The sequence below is a fragment of the Streptopelia decaocto genome, assembly GCF_964273445.1.
Source record: "Streptopelia decaocto genome assembly, chromosome: 2".
In the NCBI taxonomy this organism is placed as follows: domain Eukaryota; kingdom Metazoa; phylum Chordata; class Aves; order Columbiformes; family Columbidae; genus Streptopelia; species Streptopelia decaocto.
In genome coordinates this window covers 153263311-153282152 of record NC_138655.1, presented here as the reverse complement: position 1 = coordinate 153282152, position 18842 = coordinate 153263311, and the positions used below count along the sequence as shown (strand labels likewise).

At 38.0% G+C, this 18842-nt stretch overlaps 1 protein-coding gene across 3 annotated transcripts in view; it reads right to left on the bottom strand.

The window, feature by feature from the left end:
• Positions 1 to 267: 267 nt before the first annotated feature.
• The window catches only part of ESYT2 (extended synaptotagmin 2), an 84690-nt gene continuing 66115 nt past the window's right edge, over positions 268 to 18842 (bottom strand). For 2 of the 3 annotated variants that reach the window (XM_082046003.1, XM_082046001.1), the window contains 9 exons: positions 12938 to 13012; positions 10979 to 11065; positions 10269 to 10418; positions 8825 to 9213; positions 6515 to 6613; positions 5775 to 5906; positions 4362 to 4467; positions 3359 to 3408; positions 268 to 3260 (listed from right to left, as the gene is read on the bottom strand). In XM_082046003.1, the coding sequence (XP_081902129.1) occupies positions 3215 to 3260; positions 3359 to 3408; positions 4362 to 4467; positions 5775 to 5906; positions 6515 to 6613; positions 8825 to 9213; positions 10269 to 10418; positions 10979 to 11065; positions 12938 to 13012 (1134 nt within the window). In that variant the 3' untranslated portion in view covers positions 268 to 3214. Of the gene's footprint in view, positions 3261 to 3358; positions 3409 to 4361; positions 4468 to 5774; positions 5907 to 6514; positions 6614 to 8824; positions 9214 to 10268; positions 10419 to 10978; positions 11066 to 12937; positions 13013 to 14965; positions 15029 to 18842 lie in introns of all 3 variants that reach the window. The other variant, XM_082046002.1, reaches the window with a different exon arrangement.

Below are 18842 nucleotides of genomic sequence, written 5' to 3'. Positions count from 1 at the left end.
CACTTAAGTTGAACAAAGGATCTACTAATTATTAAGTGTGAATTAGTTCCAGACCAACAAGTAAGGAATTCTCCAGTGAAGTAGCCTGTACTTCTCCTGTACTCTCTTTCATGGAAAACCCCCAAATTTGCCCACACACCTTACAGCAAGTAATATTCAGCACACATGACTATTGAAAAAAATCACCTCATCATATTACGAATTAGGACAGGGATATGCAAAAGAGGGGAAAAGGGAACGTGTGTGTAAAGGGAAGCAACACGCTGATTCCATATGAACCATTTATTGAATAAATACATGCATCATTATGTAGAATTACATGAGCTAAAAAGGCAATCTGTACAAAATCGATTACCCTTTGTTCTCATTTCAACTCTCACCATTTGCTGCAGCTCTGATAAAGGATTCAAGACAGAAAATGAAAATTCTTTAAATCCAAATCCAAGTGATATGCATGCTGATTTGAGTTCGCGTTATACCACTGCTATAATTAAGAAAGCTGGTTTTCTCGTCAGTGAAGCAAAGTAAATCTAAAAACAGTTTCAACAGTAGAGAACATGTGTTGGTACATACAGGTAATAAAGCTTATTTTTAGCCATTTCTTAAATATCTTCATATGTTCATATTTTAAGGCACATGATAAACAAGGACTACATGAAAAGCTATCAGTTGATATTGAATACATTGACTTGATAATGAGGTGCAATTTAACCCAGAGGAAAGTCGTGTTTGCCCTTCCTACTTCCATATGAACAGAACCACCAGAAGATGGTAACTATGATACAGAGGTTTGTTTCCACTATCAAAAGAATCAGTCTCATCTAGGCACTCATATTCTGATCCAAATTCACTCAAGAGAACACTTCTAAAGAGTCTGGCATCAGGGGCCGATTACAGTCAATAGGAATTACTCTTACTGAATTACAATAAGTGCAGAGTCTTCTAACATCTGTCCCCAGACTTCGACTTGAAACACCACATCATTCAAACAGCCCATTTGTTGGCTATGGATCAAACTCTGAGGAGTCACTGGCCAAGATGAACAGCAAAAGTCCTTCTACCTTGGGCTGAACCAAGGAAAAAGACAATTATGCCAAACTGCTGCACTTAGACCTCCTTTATTTAGATCACCTTTCGCTTCCTGCATTTTCATTGCATTAACAATAATTCTATGTCTTTCCATTCTTAACATTTTCATGAAGAACTAGCAAAGAAAATACATATTTCATAATATATTACATTCTGTATGAACAGATGAGTGTATGTTTATAGTCATACATTCCAATATAGAGTGAAGCCTTCAAATGGAAATGATTTCTTACAAAGAACCTTTCTGTTGCCGAGTCCATCAGAAAGTAACAGCAGCAAAATTTACAGTTTGTTTGCTAAAATTGTCTTGTATAAAATGTGGCGATAAGAAGGCCATCACTGTATAGAGGTGTATGTGTGCATGTCACACACATCCATGACAAATGTTCATGTTAAACCGAATTTAGACAAACTGAAATGAGTCAATTCTTAAACTTGGAAAAGACAAAAAGCTACATCTATGGTAGGCACTTTGGTACATCTAGTAACGTAGGCATATTCTACATCTAGAATTAAGGTTCTGTCAGTAGTCTTACAATAAAGCTAATTTCAGGAGTTTATTATTCTGCTTTGAAATTCTTTCTTGGCTGAGAGATCATTCTGGAATCTTAGCTAAATAATGTCCTTTATCTGTGTAATTGCATACTTATCCAAGAATGAGGGCGTTGGCTCTGAAGGAGCTGAACTGTTCTCTTGGATTCTTAATGCACATTTTTATAACAGTCGGAGAAAACTTACCAGAAAAAGAAAAATCAATTCTGAATACAAAAAAAATTTCCCATAGTTCATAAAATTAGAGTTATGAGCTCAGCTGTTTAGGCTGACGCTCTCACTTCAGCTCTCAACTGTCTCCTTTTATCAGTTTGTGCTAATGGCATCAGTGCCACGGCCTTGCAGCAGCTGTGGCGATGCTCAGCAGAACGCCAGCATTCCTCAAGAACCCAGCAGGGACCACTGAAGTGCATTTTCTACATCCAACAAACACACTAAATAGCAACAAAGCAACTGTACAGACAGTTTCACCCTCTCTTACCTATTGGTGTTCCATTTGAGTATTACAGAACGTATAGCATAATATACTATTTAGCACAGTTTTGTGTAATAAAATAACATATGACTTGTATGTATGCCTACTATATGAACTTACATTGCAAGCTGATTTGTATACCTTTTAAATTGGTGAAACGTGGCAGCAAAGACAGTTGTAAGTGGTCAGAGATTTTGTTTATATTACAAAAAAATCCATGTCCTAATACCTTTGAAAGGTCACATGTCTGGTACTACAGAGTACCAGAATAAATAACAAAATCCAAGTGAACCTGTATAATAAAACTGTACTGTTTAATATGTTCACTCCATTAACTAAAAATGCAGATTTAAAAACCATGATTAATGGACCTCATCCTCTGTTTATGGACCTTATCCTCTATTTGTACAATATTTATAGAATTCTCTTTTTTGTTTATAATATTCTATAGCATGATCTTTCAATAATACATTTATATATAAATATTAAAATGTCATTGTTTTGTACATTTTAAGCCAGCCACAGAGGGCCAGAAACACAAAGTAAAAAGGTTTTTCTGCAGTTTCTTTTTGAAGAATATCACAAAATGATTAAGACCATTGTGCTGCAAAGACAAAAGAGATTCATCTGAGGAAATTAACATGCATTTACAAGAAAATATCTATATCCTTTATCTAATTTTCTTCTGAATTCAAATCAGCATGAAAGAATTATAAAAAAATAGTATATATTTACACGGTACAGTATACCTTGGTGAGATATAAAACAAGGCAAGAAAACAGCAGAACATAATCTTTCCACTTTCTAATAGGTACAGCCATCATAAAGATAAATTTAAACACAAAAGGTTACTTTACTGTACTATTGCACATGACAATAACACGTAAAATGGTTTTGCAAATTAAAATACAAAGTTTAACAATGAGAAAGGCTATGTCTACATAAAATGGCCAAGTGTTATAAAATTATTGGGGATGTGTCTAAGAATGAAATCAGTAAAGCTATAAAAATAATATTGGTACATCTGTGAGAAGAACGCTTTAAAAATATATAAAGGTTGGCAAAATTCTGTGTGGTGAATTCCAAGTATCCACAGGCCTAACTTGCACCATGTGGCTTTGTACCATCTTCTGTTAAATCATACCTGGAAAAAAAAATTTACATTTTAGCATGTATTATTAAAACTATTATTAGCACTCCAGTTATTAGTATGTAGTATTATTATTAAAGGAAATAACGTACCACTGGGTCCAGCCTTTAGCAAGTTCTTCAGATGCCAGAGGTATTAATACCTGTGGAAAGTTAAATTGGAAAGCTAAATTAGCAGTCAATGCATTATGTCTGCCTTTCATTCTTTGTCTTTTAAAGATCAAATCTGACAATCCTGTAAACTACAGTGTAAGCAATGCCATTAATAAAAAAGATATTTTACATCCTTGTCATCCTAGCTATCTGCTCAGTCTGTAGTAAAGTTTCAAGTTGCTGTTTTTAACCTGAAGGTCTATACCCTTTAGTGAGAGGGTCCCAGAGCATCTCACAGGCTGAAATTCTGAACACGGCAGACCTTGACAATGGTGATCAGGTGATTTGTTTATGCCGACAGCCTTCCTGCTAAACAGGAAAATTAGGAACAGCACTCCCCATGAACTGGCCACGGTATCTCTCATCCTCTTTACAGAGCTCTAACATGTAAATTTGCAAGCGTGTAGGAATTACTATTCCTTTTCCATGCTCCAAATCGCATGTGTAGGAAATAGAGTGATTTAATGAGTGCCTACAGAACAGTGAAGCTGGTTCTGGCACTGGGAACGTCTCCAGTAGCAGCTCTTTCTCATGGATGTTACAATCTGGAATTTTAATTACTAAACATACATTTGTTCTGTGTGCTTCTCTAAGTACTCTTGCTTGTCCTTCCAGTCTTGTCTGAACATTTTCTGAGATACCACCTGTTTTCTACTAGTTATTTTCTTTTTCTGACTGTACGATTAATAAGTCTGACATGCAGGTTTCTTTTGTTACTGAGAGCCCTTTCCTAGAAGAGATCACTGCCTCAGCTTCTGACATCTGTCTCTGCAGTGTGTTCCTTCCCTTACTGAAGCCTGACATCTAAGCCATCTATCATTTTTAAAAGCTTTGGAGCTGAATCAGGTGCTTCAATCAGCGCTAATAATCTCATCTCACAAGAGGATTTTAGTCTTACATAATAACGTGCTTTATTAACAGAATTTGCTCGTTGTCAACTTACTTTGCCAAGCAGCCCTTTATCTTTGGACAAGAAACCACCACTGTTCTTCACTGCTACATCTAGTGTTCTTCTCTGCACTTCAGGGAGGGAGACACTGAAATCAAATCTGACAGGCAAAATGATGCTTTAGAGAGAATTTTGTACCTGAAGTGCAAGTTCAGTTCCTACAGCTAAATGACAATTCAAATTATAACCAAACCACTCCCCCCCCCCCCCAAATGAGGTCTGAGATAAATGGAGGAAAAAAAATCCCAGTGTTTTGCCTAAAATTTTTCTTCATACTATGATCAATGTCAATGTCAAATGTTTGACAATTCTGTTACCTTTGGTCTCTAGAAGCCACTGGTAAAACAAAACAAAACCCAAACAGAACAAAACAAGGAAAAGGTCAAAGGCTGACCCTACAGAGAAAGAGAATGGGGAATCCTACTGTCTTGGCAGCACAATATCACTGTTCTCTAAAAGGGAAAGACTGGTCAGTCTTACTGATCCCTGTTCCTGTAGAACCTTGGCTCCTTTTCTTTCTAGATCTGAAACTTGAGGAAAGCAAGGGCAAGATCAGACCACAATCTACATCTATTTCTTACTACGGTTCTTAAACACCTTTATTGCTTTGTAACACATTTTACTTGGAAAGGTACAGTAAATAAATCTGTTACCTGCAATAAACAGGAAAGAGCTGCCATACCAGGAAAAACTACCAGAGCCTCTAAATAATGCTTACAGATTTCCCCTGGACAGAATGGACTGAAGTGGTTTTTTCCCCAAATTAAGTTTCTGTCTGTAGAGAAAGATCTTCATTGTTAAGTGATGTGTGAGGGAGGAAGGGGCACACGTCTGAGGGAAACTACCACCAGGCAGCCGAGTGCAAAGATAAGGATTTTTACACAATATAACGTTGCACAAGCTTGCACAACTTCCAGCCTATGGACCAGGGTATAAACTACGGGGAAATTTCCTGACTCCCTGGATGCTGAGAAGTGCCACCAAGTAGAGGGACTGGGTGATGTGATGATGCACAGAGGAGGCAGCATCGTCAGGCAGGCGATGGGCTTGTCAAAGCCAATGTGCATCCTGGCAGGACGGGATGGATCCCCACAGCATCGCCCAGCTCAAAGGCACTCGAGTGCACGCTGCTTCCCAACTACCAGCACAACAGGGATAGAACCAGCTCAGGGCAAGAGAGAAAACAAGAGAGAACAAGAGCTGGTAACACAGCAAGACGGGCTATAGTGACAGGAAGGAACAGAAGGATGGGAAGAGCGGCTAGAGCAGAAGAGAAAGGTATGACCAAGCCTGGTGGGGACAACCAGGAGTTGCAACAGCTCATTCATTCAGGTAAGCTGAGAAGCCTCGATTTGACAGCTTTGAAATTACATGATATAACACTGCTATACACAGTTTAGAACATACATTTGATCGAAAACTGGGTTTAATGTCTTCTTTGATACATGTGTTTTTCTTCTTCCTGATCGTCTCTTGTCAGGCAATAAATACATTCGCACGTATGGATCAGATCCTTCTTCTGAAAATGCTATTAGATTTCTGTAACCAGTGAAAAACAATGAAAACACTTAAAAAATGAATGAGACATATCAGTTTCTACACTACTATTGCTTAATTTAGTACATGAATCTGTTGTGGGATACCCTGCACAAAGCATGATATGCAGGATACAGCCCATAGCTAATAGCAGTGGTAAAGAAGAACTAAAAAAATGCCAAGCAGGGACTTGTATAAGATCAGATAAATGGTCAGCAGACAGCAGAGGTGGGAATGCAATGTTTCTTAAATTCCCATTAGAAGTTTAGATATGGCTTTCAAAAAATCGTGTGTTTTTGTTATTCCATGCAAAATTCAATCTCTTAGAGTCAGCCTTCGGATGCTGCTGATAAAAATCTATGTGCCGTTTTCATTTTAAATGACAGAGACATAAGAGAAAAATACAAAAATCAGAGCAAAATTTTTGAAGTTTTTACTGATTCTGAGTATAGCTCTGAGTGTTTGTGTATTTACACAATTAATTACAATTAGCATGTTATTTTAAAAACAACAACGATCATCCAGACAATCAAATTATGAGGATAATTCAAGATACGACAACATTTACAAAGCAACATGCGCAGAAATGAAACTGGGTATTTTATGCTCACCTGCAGGAATGCACAACCACAATCAGTTTGTTCCTTTGTGAACTATGACGAATCGTTAGCTGAATCTGTCCTAACGGAGACTGGCCCAGAGTTGTGCCACTGCAGGAAAAAGTAAAACACTATCCTTAGTTTTTTAAAACACATATTTAAACTAAGACCTAACTGAAATATATGCTGAGTTTTCCCAGAAATTATGTATTATCTATTTAACTTTTTGCTAGATCAGTGTGAAAGAAGAGAGCACGTTAGCATGTGAGCGTATCTTCATCGGTTTCTCGTACTCCAGTTCCTTGCCAAACAGCCCAACTCTCCAAAATAAGTGAGGTATTCTTGTCTTGTCAGCTTCGGTACTCTGAAAACCACCATCAGTAAAGGAACTTGCTTACCCTGCAACAAACACTAAAGCAGTATCTAGGAAACTGGAAAGAGTAACAGTGCAAAATGCACTGAAAACCGCAGTGCTGGGCCACTCTTACCTATGGCCAGGAGGCAATCAGAAGACCAGCTCGTTCTTTTCTGAATTCTCTAATGTAGAAATATAAACATCCTTGGCTTAAAATAGTGATACTTAAACCCGCTGACTGTCTTAAAAGCTCCAGACACAGTATAAACACAGCCGTTTTACTTTTCTGTTGGTTACGCCACATTGAAAATAAGACTTAAATCAATTTACACTTACAAATCCCAGTTACACTTAAATAAAAAGCAACCACTATGATAAAGAATTTCTGTTTTAAAGAATGGCAGAGTTCCCTCATCTCTACAAAATGTTTAGTTTATTCTGTGTAAACTGACTGAGTATTTTCTGTTTCACACAGGACAGAACATGGCACGCTGGGCGTTTCTCAGCCACCCGAAGGATATCTCATCCTCAAGGGAGAGGCAATGCCTCTTGTGTGAGTACCCACTACAAAGTGATTGCAGAATGCTCCATTAATTTTCCCAAGTCATTCACTTTAAAACTGGAATAAAGCATTTCAGTTCGGTATTTTCTTAATGAAAAATAAAAAATCAGAGCACCTAAAAACATGGGGCCTGCAATAAAGGATGCCCTTAGGTGTAGCTTTACCACCCTTCTTACATAAGAAGGTATGAAATTTGTGTATTAAATAAGGAGTAGTATTTCAACATTTATCATCATTAGCGAAGTCTAACCCAGTTTTGGGCCAGAAAAGAGACTGACAAAGTGAATACAGCCGAGGACCATAAGGATAAATGAGGGACTGGAGCACATGAGCAGATGGTGAAGGAAAAGGGTTTGTACAAATGCCAACACAGACTAAAGTGCAACCTTTCACCACTAAAACCAGAGATTATAGAGAAGACTGAGCCAGACTACTCATGGCTGTGCACAGTAAAACAAGAGGCTGCAGTCAGGTTGCAGCAAGATAAATTCCTATTGGAAACAGAGAAAAAAACCCAAACATTTTCACAGTGGAGTGGTTAAGCACTGGAATTGCTGAGAAAATTTAAAGAATCTCCAGCCTTGGAGATATTTGACTCATTGGGACAAGGCCCAAGAAACCTGATCGAACTTTGAAGTGGGGTTTGCTGTGAGCAGAGGGCTGACAGCACTCCAGAGGTTTCTTCCAACCGATATTGCTCTTCTGATTCTATGAACTCTGATAAAGATGAATTGGTTCAAATGAAAAATACAAATCTTTCTACTTCGATTCACAAAGCTACATGAATAGGGAATTAATGGCTTCCATTCTCCTGTTCGGAGCAGATTGGCTGCTCAGCTGTCTTTATTACTGGTAAGTATAGCTGCCCGTTGAGGCAAGTAAAAGAAAATAAAATAGAGAATTTAAGAAAGCATGGCTGCAGCAATCCTCATTAATGGAATAGTAACTGACTATTCATTTAGCAATCTTTGTAGTCAACTATCCCTCTGAGTAATATAAAAAAACCAGCTCTAGTCAGCTTAATTGGCTTAATACTAATGCTAATAGGATTCAGTGGTGGGCAACTATTGCCATGAAACTGATTAATGTTTTACAGAAAAATACCCTTCTCTCTTGTCATGCTGCTCTTTTTAGCACTACACAGCGTAGCTATGAGAACAAGGTGGACTTTATCTTGGAGATCATTGCAATAGTGAGGTAACTTCTGGTTGCAGAGTATGTCTAACTGAGCTACCAGGGGAAGAAGAAAATCACAATGGCTGATCTTCAAATGCCAGCCTCAAACTGCAACAGGGAAAAATAATACTGAAATGCAAACTAAGCACTCTCTTTTTTTGACTGCACTGATGACACTTTCTATAAATCAACTTAGAAGTATTGCAAAAAGGAGTAATTAACACCGTACTTTTCAAGCTGCCTTAGTCTTTGCCGTAGCTCCTGCGTGGCGATGGGCAGAGATATGTCTGAGGCGATGCTGGGAGTGGGTTCTTTGACCGAGAGGTGGCTGGGAGAATAAGAGAAGTTAGAAGCATGAAGACTGGAGGAGCTTCGGCTGAGATCTGTTGGCCACTGCGGGCTGGCATTAGGAGGCTGGCTTTTGTCAGCTGTATCAGTCTTTTTATCGCTGTCAGCCCCTGGGGAAGCTGGAACTGTTTTGTTTGAATCAGGTGCTGGTGAGACAGGAACCTGAGGCTTAAAAGATGATTTTCTTGCATCTTTGGAAAGAGTTGGCCTTTTTACTTGGGCTGAGTGTTGATGATCTGGAGATCTTGCTTGCTTTTCAAGAGAAAGGACCTAGATATAGTAAAAATACATACAATATTACTATTTTCTGGTATAAAAAAACAGGAACAAATTTGTTTCTACAAGAGTCCTGGTTGGTGACAAGTTAAGTTCAGACACTAATGCAGGACCAAAAATATTCACACTTACACTCATCCATTCTAAAATAGGAAACCTTTTGCAGAGCAAAACACAGCTCCATCTTCTCTTTGGCATCTGCAGCACTCTAAAGCAATTTGAAATTCTCCATTCTTGTAGAATTATTCTCATTATTCCCTTCCCATACTTAACACACTTCTGGTGCAAGTGCTATTTACTTTGCAGATGTACCCACCTGGAAAGCTCTTCTACAATAGTTTTTCCTCTAATATTTTGACATCTAATCCTACATCACAAGATTTTCTCACTCATTTAACTTATTTTCTCTTTTATAAGTTATTTTCATGTATTAATGACAAGTAAGCAAGAAAACACTTTAGATAGGAACAAATAACAGAAGGTAACAGAAGTCTGACTGTTTGTAAAGAGATACACTACCTTATTAAACCAAATAATTTAGTTGTGGAAAAAAACAAACCAATTTTGGTGTATGCAAGTTTCATCCTCAAAACTTGAATATGCAAATATATGTTGGTTTGAATTTTTCTAGTACTGTGAAGGTACTTCCTTTCCCTATGAACTTTATTCTTTTTAAACCATCATGACCTCAGTTCCATTTCTATAAGATAAAGGTGATTTCACTGATCTGTAGCCTACTGAGTCTTAAGAGACTTGAAGGAATTCAGATTCCAGATGTGATTTCTGAACCTAAAACCATGGGGAGTCTCAGTCTTAATTTTAATGCAGCTGATTACTGTTTTGTTTGGAGAATTCTCTGGTTTTGAAATAGAACGTATTGAAATTAGAAGTTACCTCTGTGTATTTGATAGCACTGCCACAACTAAGGACACCTGGCATTGTGACACCAAAGGAAATGTACTATCTTCTTCATAAAGCCAGAAGACCAGAAGTCACAATAGTCTTAAAAGGCTTTCAGATATTTACAGTGGAAAAAAGATTCAGAGTACCCTGAGTGCAATCTTCATGTTTATAGTGCTGTTTGGCCCGGAGTTGCTCAGGTGGAACCGCTCATGCATAGTTAAATCTTCACTCTCCAGCAACTGGCTGAGGGGCAGCTTGAGGTTCCCCAAAGAACACTGGTGCTGCTCGTCCCTCACCTGAAGGAACACAGAAGCCAAGTCATTTTGTATCATCTGCTTTGTAAGAGTTCAGAGAAAGAAAAGGAAATGACAGTTATTAAAACAAACAAACAATATTAAATGTAGTTTGCTCTTAAACCAAACTTCCCTGATCATAAGATTACTTTGCACTGAAGAAGGAAATAACAAATATACTCAATGCCTAGTTTCTTCATCGCTATCTTCTACAGTAAAATCAAGACAGAAAACCAATCATCACAGCTACATCTGACCCTTGACCAAATAACCACATGGTTAGGGTTTGAAACAGGTATAAATTTATTGGTTTGGTTTGGCTTGTTAAGTAAGACAACCATCAACTATGTTCTTCTGGTGAGAGACTGGTTGTAGTCTTTCTTCATTTTAGTAGTAAATGCAAATAAACATTTCATAGCCTGGTCTTAAACAGCCCTTTAAGTATAATTTTAAATGGCATTCACAATATATTTAGTCTAATGTCGTAACAGCCTGTAACATCTGAATGTTACTACTGAAATGTCTTAGAAATAAAAGTATCTAAAGAGAGTGAGACAACATACCTCAACTTCAAGATCTTGTCTTTTGGGATTGTGTACAAAGAAAGTGAAGTTTTCCTCCCATACCGGCTCATTGGTCTTGTATCGAATCTAAAGTTAGAGACAGGAAGCACAAAAATTACAAAACATTTGTGTCTAATAAAGCCAGTGTCAAGAGTTGAGGACATTTTTTGTTTTGGCTTTGCAAAATTAATGCCTGAAACCTGACACATTTAAACAAAGGCCAAGTGGCATCTACCCAAGGCATATATAATACCACATGTAAAATTATACACAGGACATGTCACAGAATATGTTTTCCATTAAAGCTGCTCTATGTAAAGTAAAACTCCTGCTACAGAACCTTTACGTCACACCAGTCTATGAACAAATGCAAGGTTTTTTACTCTCAAATCTCCCAGCTTTCAGCAACCCATTTATTGGGGGGGTGGAGAAAAAAGCGCTCACAAGAAAATCTGTCTCCAGGAACAAAGGACCTCAATTTCTATCTCCATTCTCTAGTAAGTATCAAAATTAAGACCATATATAAGATCTGGTTTAGGCTTTGTCAATTTCTGGCATGATATGAAGCCACTAGATTAGATGTCCTCTCCTTTTGGAGATACTTTAAAAACAAAACATACCTATGTTACATACATCTACCTATCTAGGTATCAATTCACCACTGCTATTTTATTTTAAAGAGCTATTTGAAGGCACAGAGGTTGTTTATGCACGACAGGTATGTCGAATGCCTTGGGTCAAAATCAGAGGGATCACCATCAAGAGTGACCTCATGACAGGCATCTGTTACAGACCAGCCAGTGAGGAAAAGGAGATGGGTCACACCTTCTTCAGATGACACCAAGCTGTCTCAGGTCTGCAGAACCAGGTTCTCACTGAGAGCTTCAACTATTCTAATGTTTTCTAGGAAAGCGGCACAGAGGTGCACAAGCAATGTAAAAGTTTGGGTTAGGAAAACACTGTGCTATGGTTGTTCTCGGTCACTGGATGTGTTGATTCGGAGTGGTGCTATTCTGAATCTCCTACTTAAAAATGAGGGATATTGTCTTGGCTACAGTGACTATAAAATCACAGAACTTAAGATCCTAAGGAGCATGAGGAAAACAAGTAGCAGAATAAAAGCTCTGGACTTCAGAAAAGCAGATTTCAAGTTGCTCTAGGAACTGTCAGAAGGGGTCCTGTGAGTGTCCTACCCTGGAGGGCACAGTACCCTCAAGGGTACTAGAGAACAACCTTCTCCAAGCACATAAGTGTTCCCTCCATCAAAGCAGCAGACATAACAACAAAGTAGCCTGGCTCAACTACAAGCTCCTGAGAGAAACACAGCACTTTGGCTAATCTAAGGCCCTACTTTAAACAGGAGGTTCAAGCAGACAGTCTTCCGTCGTCCCTTTCGACCTGGGCATTTCTATAACTCTGTGATTCTGTAAGTTTGCAAATCTTGATCATTATTTTGAAGCCTGCTGTTTACCCACACTTATTTGTACAATCACTACTGTAGGATTCTTAGTTGCAGATCAGAACCTACTGTGGAAGGACATCTACAAATTGTTAAAAAATCCGGTCTCTACTCATAGACGGTTCAAACTGAGTAAGCACCCAGTCAATCCTTGGCTTCTTGTTGGCAATTTCAGTTCTGGTGGTAACTGTTAGCACACTGGATACGCTCAATGGCTTGATGGCCAATGCCAAGCACACAGAGACACCAAGTCTTTCTAGACAGAGCCAAGGCGGTTGAGTCACCATCCCTGGAGGGGTTTAAAAGACGCACAGATGAGGTTCCTAGGGACATGGTTTAGAGATGCGGTTCCTAGGGACATGGTTTAGAGATGAGGTTCCTAGGGACATGGTTCAGGGGTGGACTTGACAGCGCTAGGCTGACAGTTGGACTTGATTGCAAAGGTCTTTTCCAACCAAAATGGTTCTATGATTCTATAAGTATAAAGAGTAGGAACTTACCTTACTTTCCTGTGCCTTGTGTCCAACTGACAGCAAAACAAGTGGGTTGGGATTGCTGTTTATTTTCTTTCCTGACTGGTAACGAAAAAGAAAAACTTTGCCTTCAGAAAAAAACAAAACCTCTCTCCTCCCAAACTTAAATGGCTGCATCTTAAAAATACAAATCCTATGCATTCTACTCTATGTTGATCTATTATTCTCAGTATTTTATTCAACAGGCTTGAATGGCAGACTAGCTAGTAACTCAAGAATACATTTACATGAAGGCATCCAACTAACCTAAATACACTGAAGCAAAACACTACAAATAAGCAGGAGGTTTAGACTCCTTTCTGCTTTCTTTGAACGATTATCCTTTAATAAGCATTACAACCCCCAAAGCTAATGAAGGGTAGTTAAAACTGCAAAATGAAAATTGCATGCGGATGGGAGATATGGAGAAAGCACGAAGTCAGGAAGCTGGCTGTATTTACATTGCAGCAGTAGTATTAAATTGGATGTGATATCAGAACAGAATATCAGGATATTGATATTCCCCCCTTTTTGGTTTGGGGAGAAAGAAAATGCACTATAATGTACCTGATGTATATTTCTACAGTTTACCAAATACTCTTTATTAGAGAATCAACCATGTGCCATATCTGAGCCTTGCTCACCAGCTGTATAGCATTACATCAAACTGTGAAAATAAACATCAGTTTAGAAACACATTATATATGTAAAGGAACATTCCCAACTACATGTTTGTTTTACAAACTTTAAATTAACCTAACAAAAATTTAAGTCAGAAAGAAAAGTTAGACATGAAAGTTAACCATCTCAGGCAGGTGTTAATGCAGTTTAAAAGGCCTAGGAAATATAGTATACATGGTTAATAATACCCTTTGAATTCTACCATGTAGGAGATTGTGCAGATCAAGTATGTAAACAGAAAGTTAGTTAAAATCTACTTAATGCATGTAAGGTCACAATTACAACCAAGTGATTAAAATATTTTATATTTTAAATTAAGAATGTGCACGTTTTAGGTATTTTTGAATCTGAGCTTACATTTTGGACATCATACTCCCACAAATATTACTTGACTTTAAGGTGACACGCTGCTTATGACCATACTTTCCCTTAGAAAAAAAGCTGTGAAGAAAGCACTCCTTTCTTGGATGAATGCTGCATTTCTTTCTTTTCATTATATCTAATTGCAAATATTGAGCTCTCAAAGACAACAGAATACAAAGGTTTAAGGAATAGAAAGAAAATCAGATTACACTCCAGCTGCTGGTGTTTAAAGGTGGTTGGTGAGATTTGTTTCATTTTTCCTTTGTACAGAGACTATAGAAGTTGACAAAAAGACCCTGTCGCTTCTGCTTATATGTAAATATCATTTTAATTCCTGAAAAATGGGCAGCAATATGTACACACACAGAATGCACCTCTAACAGCTGCGACTGACAGAGCTGCTGTTTGAAGTCTATCAGAGACTGTCTTGTGTCCAAGTTCCTCCAGTGGAGAGCTTGGCTTCTGTCTTCTCGGTTTGCCTCTCAACTCTACGCCTTCCAGCAAAAAACTGCGCTAAATTTATTAAGCATTTATATAAAAAAATAAGCAAAGCCTTCTAAAGACACCTAGCAGAAAGATTAATTCAAAACACGTCAGAGATGGATTTTATTGGATAGTCACTCACAGTTGACCAATCAATATCACTCAGTGTGTAAAAGATGATTTAGCTTTCATGTCAGCTTCGTTCTTCAGTCACTTCAAACAAGTTCTCAGGACTATTTGTTTTTCCCCAGTCTTCTAAAGCAGCCTATAATCTACTCGACTGATCTACAATTCAAATTACCACAGATCACAGTATTTTACCAATGTCTTGACTGGTTCTTGAAATCATATTTAAGTAAAACAGAATTCCACTAAATATATATATCTAGTCACAGAAGTTCCACCCACTGTTGGAAGAGAAGTGTTGCGGGCATTTGTGCATTTCCATTTACTTTTGTGACCTTAAATGGACAACTATATTAGTTTTACCTTTAGGGCTTTCTGAACAGCAGCCTTCTTCAAGCCATCAGGGTTAAATTCTAACGGATTATGCTTTTTAGTCAGGAGAGAATGAACATAGGAAGGGTTAATAAGACATGCAATGAAGCAATTTCGCTAGGTTAATTAATTATGACACGACAACATAGGACAAAGTGGGGGGAAAAACAAAATCAACCTAAAAAAAGCCCAAAAAGAAATTTCAAACAAAACAATGAAGGAACCACAACAACAACAAGAAAAAGCCTGACACAACTTTCTTTTCCTCTTGTCCTCTCTAAATGGTTGTATTCTGCTTTAAAACTAATATAACTCAGTTTTAGTCCACTCATATTTCCCTTATCAGGATTTATTGAGTGCCTGATGTTTTACGGACTGCTTACTAAATGGACCTTTTTAAAATTCCATTAAGTGCATTTCACAATATAGAAACTTCTCTGATGGTAAGTCAAGTAATTATATTAATGAGTCATTTTATGGGAGAAAGGACTATGCCAAAATTATTGATAGGACTTAGTTCACTATAAAAATCTAAGTCATTTGAGCCTCTTCAGCAGATGAATATACAAAGACTGTGCTAACTAGAATGAAGGTCTGCTACTTAGTTGAATAACATGCAAATACAGTAACAATAGGAATTTGAACTGATTTAGCAGCACAAAACCTCTGACTACTTGCCATTAATTAAACAAATTTTAAAATTTTACTTTAAGAATAACATATTGTTCTTGAAGGGACACCTAGGAAGTACAAAAATGTTACAGAAAATTTGCATTCAACTCATAAGAAGTAATGTCAGAAAATATGATTTTGAAATAAAACAGACTTCAAGGTAGCACACTTATGGCTGGCTTTTTCTTTAAGTACAATATTTTGTTTCAAGGGAGAATTCTGCTTTCAAAGCTCTAGTGTGTGGCAAAAAAAAGAATGCATAATGGTCCTTTAAAACACGCTGTTCTATGGACATGAACCACCACTATTAATGCTCTTCCATAAGAAATGCCTTCCTGAAAACCAAATCCAAAAGTGACTAAACTTTGAAGAGAGATTTAACATTTGTGCAGAAATACTTTACATTTTCATTTGGAACGTCATATCCTGAAGTTGGCCAATATATATTATGAGATTCCTGGCATTCAGCTTTAAAGTTTCTATTTCAGAATGAACACACAATATGATGAAACTGGAGAAAACCAGAAAGAAGGTTTGGCTGGTTTTGTGGGAATTTTTAACTTTTCAAAAAGTTAAAGCATCTTCCACAGCTATTTATCTGATAAGTTAGGGACTTACTATTGTACTTAAAGGTCCTCAAAGATGTAGACTTGTGCCGTACCCATATCAATCCTAATGTTTAACTATTCTTTTCATTAGCAAAATTTTTAATGCCAAACAGATCTGTTCCTTGCTGGAGCACAGCTTCTGGTTTTCTGACAAACATGAAAACTCCAGTTTGTTTGGAGCAGCCATCCCCATCTTTACTTCCCAAGGCTGAACTCATCCTAGTTACTCTTCCCCTGCTCAGCACCTTTCTGGCTTTCCCATTATCACCACTGCTGTCCTCCAGATCTTCAATTGCTGTGGCCAAAATCAGGGCCTTAGCAATGGCTGAGCAGAACAGAAGGATTAGTCCATACATCTTACAGCCTACTCTCCTCTTTCCATACAGTGTTGTGTTTGTCTTTACAACAGCGTGGTACAGCATGACTGCAGATCTCTCTGGGCAGAGCTATCCAGCAGACAGCTATTTCCATCCCATCTTTATATGGGTGAAATGACTGTTCTCTATGGAAAAGTATTAGTTTTTCAAGATCATATCGGCAATTCATCAAGGTCATTTTAAATCCCAAAGTGCCCCTCAACTTACCGGCCATCTTTCCTTTACATTTGCACCTGCATATTCAATACATGTCCCTTCTCCCCCTATATTATTATTTCAAGGAATTTTAAAAGTCAGAAACAAACCTATGTGATCAATTATAAAGGCAGGCAACCAATGATTCCTGGATATTGAACATGTCTCAATTCCTCTGGAATCATAGCAAGGGTAGGCCAGAAGGGACATCAGCTGGGGCAAGTATGTTTAAGCCAGACTTCAGGTTTCAAGGGAAGGAGCTGCAGGTCCATGAGGATGTGGCTGAAAGGCTGGGCAGGAGGAGACCAGGAGAAGAAAAGGGAGTATTCAATATAAAAAGCCAAGGAAAGGTCTTGGCCTTGAGTGACAAAACCATTCCGAGTGCCTCTGAACCTATCAGAAAAGGGGATGAGTATCCAAGAACTACACTCAGAACTGACACAGTGGAATAAATAAAATTTCAGGCTAGCATTCTGTAACAGCCAGTGACATTTGCGGTAAATCCTAATAACAAACCCATAAACTACCACACAACTAACAAGCTGTTTTGTTATTAAGGCAGATCCTAATTCAACATGCTTTGGACTACAACTTATTACTTCCGTTGATTCACTCAGTCTTGTTTGGGTTTAAAATAGGGCTTTAGAAATGTCTAAATCTGAGTGCACCCTCAATTGATAACCAGAAGACAGTCACTGACCTGTAAAAGCTGATTTAATATATGAATGATTTATATGTTATATAGACACCAAATTAAAAATGTTATGAGCTAACGATAATGCATCATAAAACTAGTGTTACTCACTCTCAGAACACTACTCATATTCCTTAATTTCAGATAAATCAGATTTAGATGGGTAAATGTCTGAATTAGGTGTCATGAATCTAGGTTCCCAGTAGCCAATAATACTGTCTAGAAAGGTACAGAGAGCACTCAGAGCTCTCTGAGGATTTTCCTCTCCCTATATAAACTGAGCCCCTTTTTTAACACTCCCCCTCTTCCAAGTAACTCAAGTTACATAGCAGATACCTGAACTTGCAGATGGGAATGTTTGCATAATACCTCGTGTTTCAAGATGCCCTGAAAACAAGATGCAGTTTTATGACTGCTGGAGCTGTCATTATCTCTGGGCTCCTGCAGCCCTGTCTCCTGGTCTCCAGCCAGAAATCTCCTCCTTGCTGCAAGACGAGTGCTCTTGCAACTGCGGCACAGGGCGCTCAACGCTGCTGCTGCTGCAGAAACCAGACCTGGCTCTCGGACAGCGGGTGCTGGTCCACTCTGACTCACTAATCGCTTTGGGGATTTGGAAACTTTTGTCCAGTGTCTAAAGAGATGCTGTTATATGTGGATTACATGTCCTGATATGAAGACCTTAAGACCAAGAAAAACGTTAGGGCTACGCTCTCTATCAAGCATTTCAATTTTTAATAAAATACTATTATTTTTAGGATGTATCTAGTATTTTTATACCTAAAAGAAACAGCAACTGCTTATCAGTTTTAGCACCAAAACAACTGAACCATAGTTTAAGAACTGCACTTCTTATTGATTGATTTTTATAAAGATTTGGTAACAGATGTAACCTCATCTGGGTGTTCCTGCTCTGGCGGGGGGATTGGACTGGATGAGCTTTTGAGGTCCCTTCCAATCCCTGACATTCTGTGATTCTATGAGATGTAATTTTTTTGATAGTTCACCATGAACTTTACAGAGAAGCTAACTGAAAGGACCACAGAAAAAGGTTTTGCTGGGGTTTGGGAGGGGGGGAAGGTGTTATAAAAATCCAGGTTTATGATACGAGCCAAAAGCCAACAGCCAGCAACAAATTTATCTGCACAATCTACAATGGCATCCTCAGCTCTCTCTGGCCAAAGAGTTTGTATCTGAACAGATTCTCATTCTCTTTGAAGATACCAAGGTTGTGTTTACAGATTTAAATGTAAGACATTCAGAGGCTCATTAGTTTGTAATAATCTTGTAACATTAAATTCAAGTGAAAAATATGAATCCTAGCC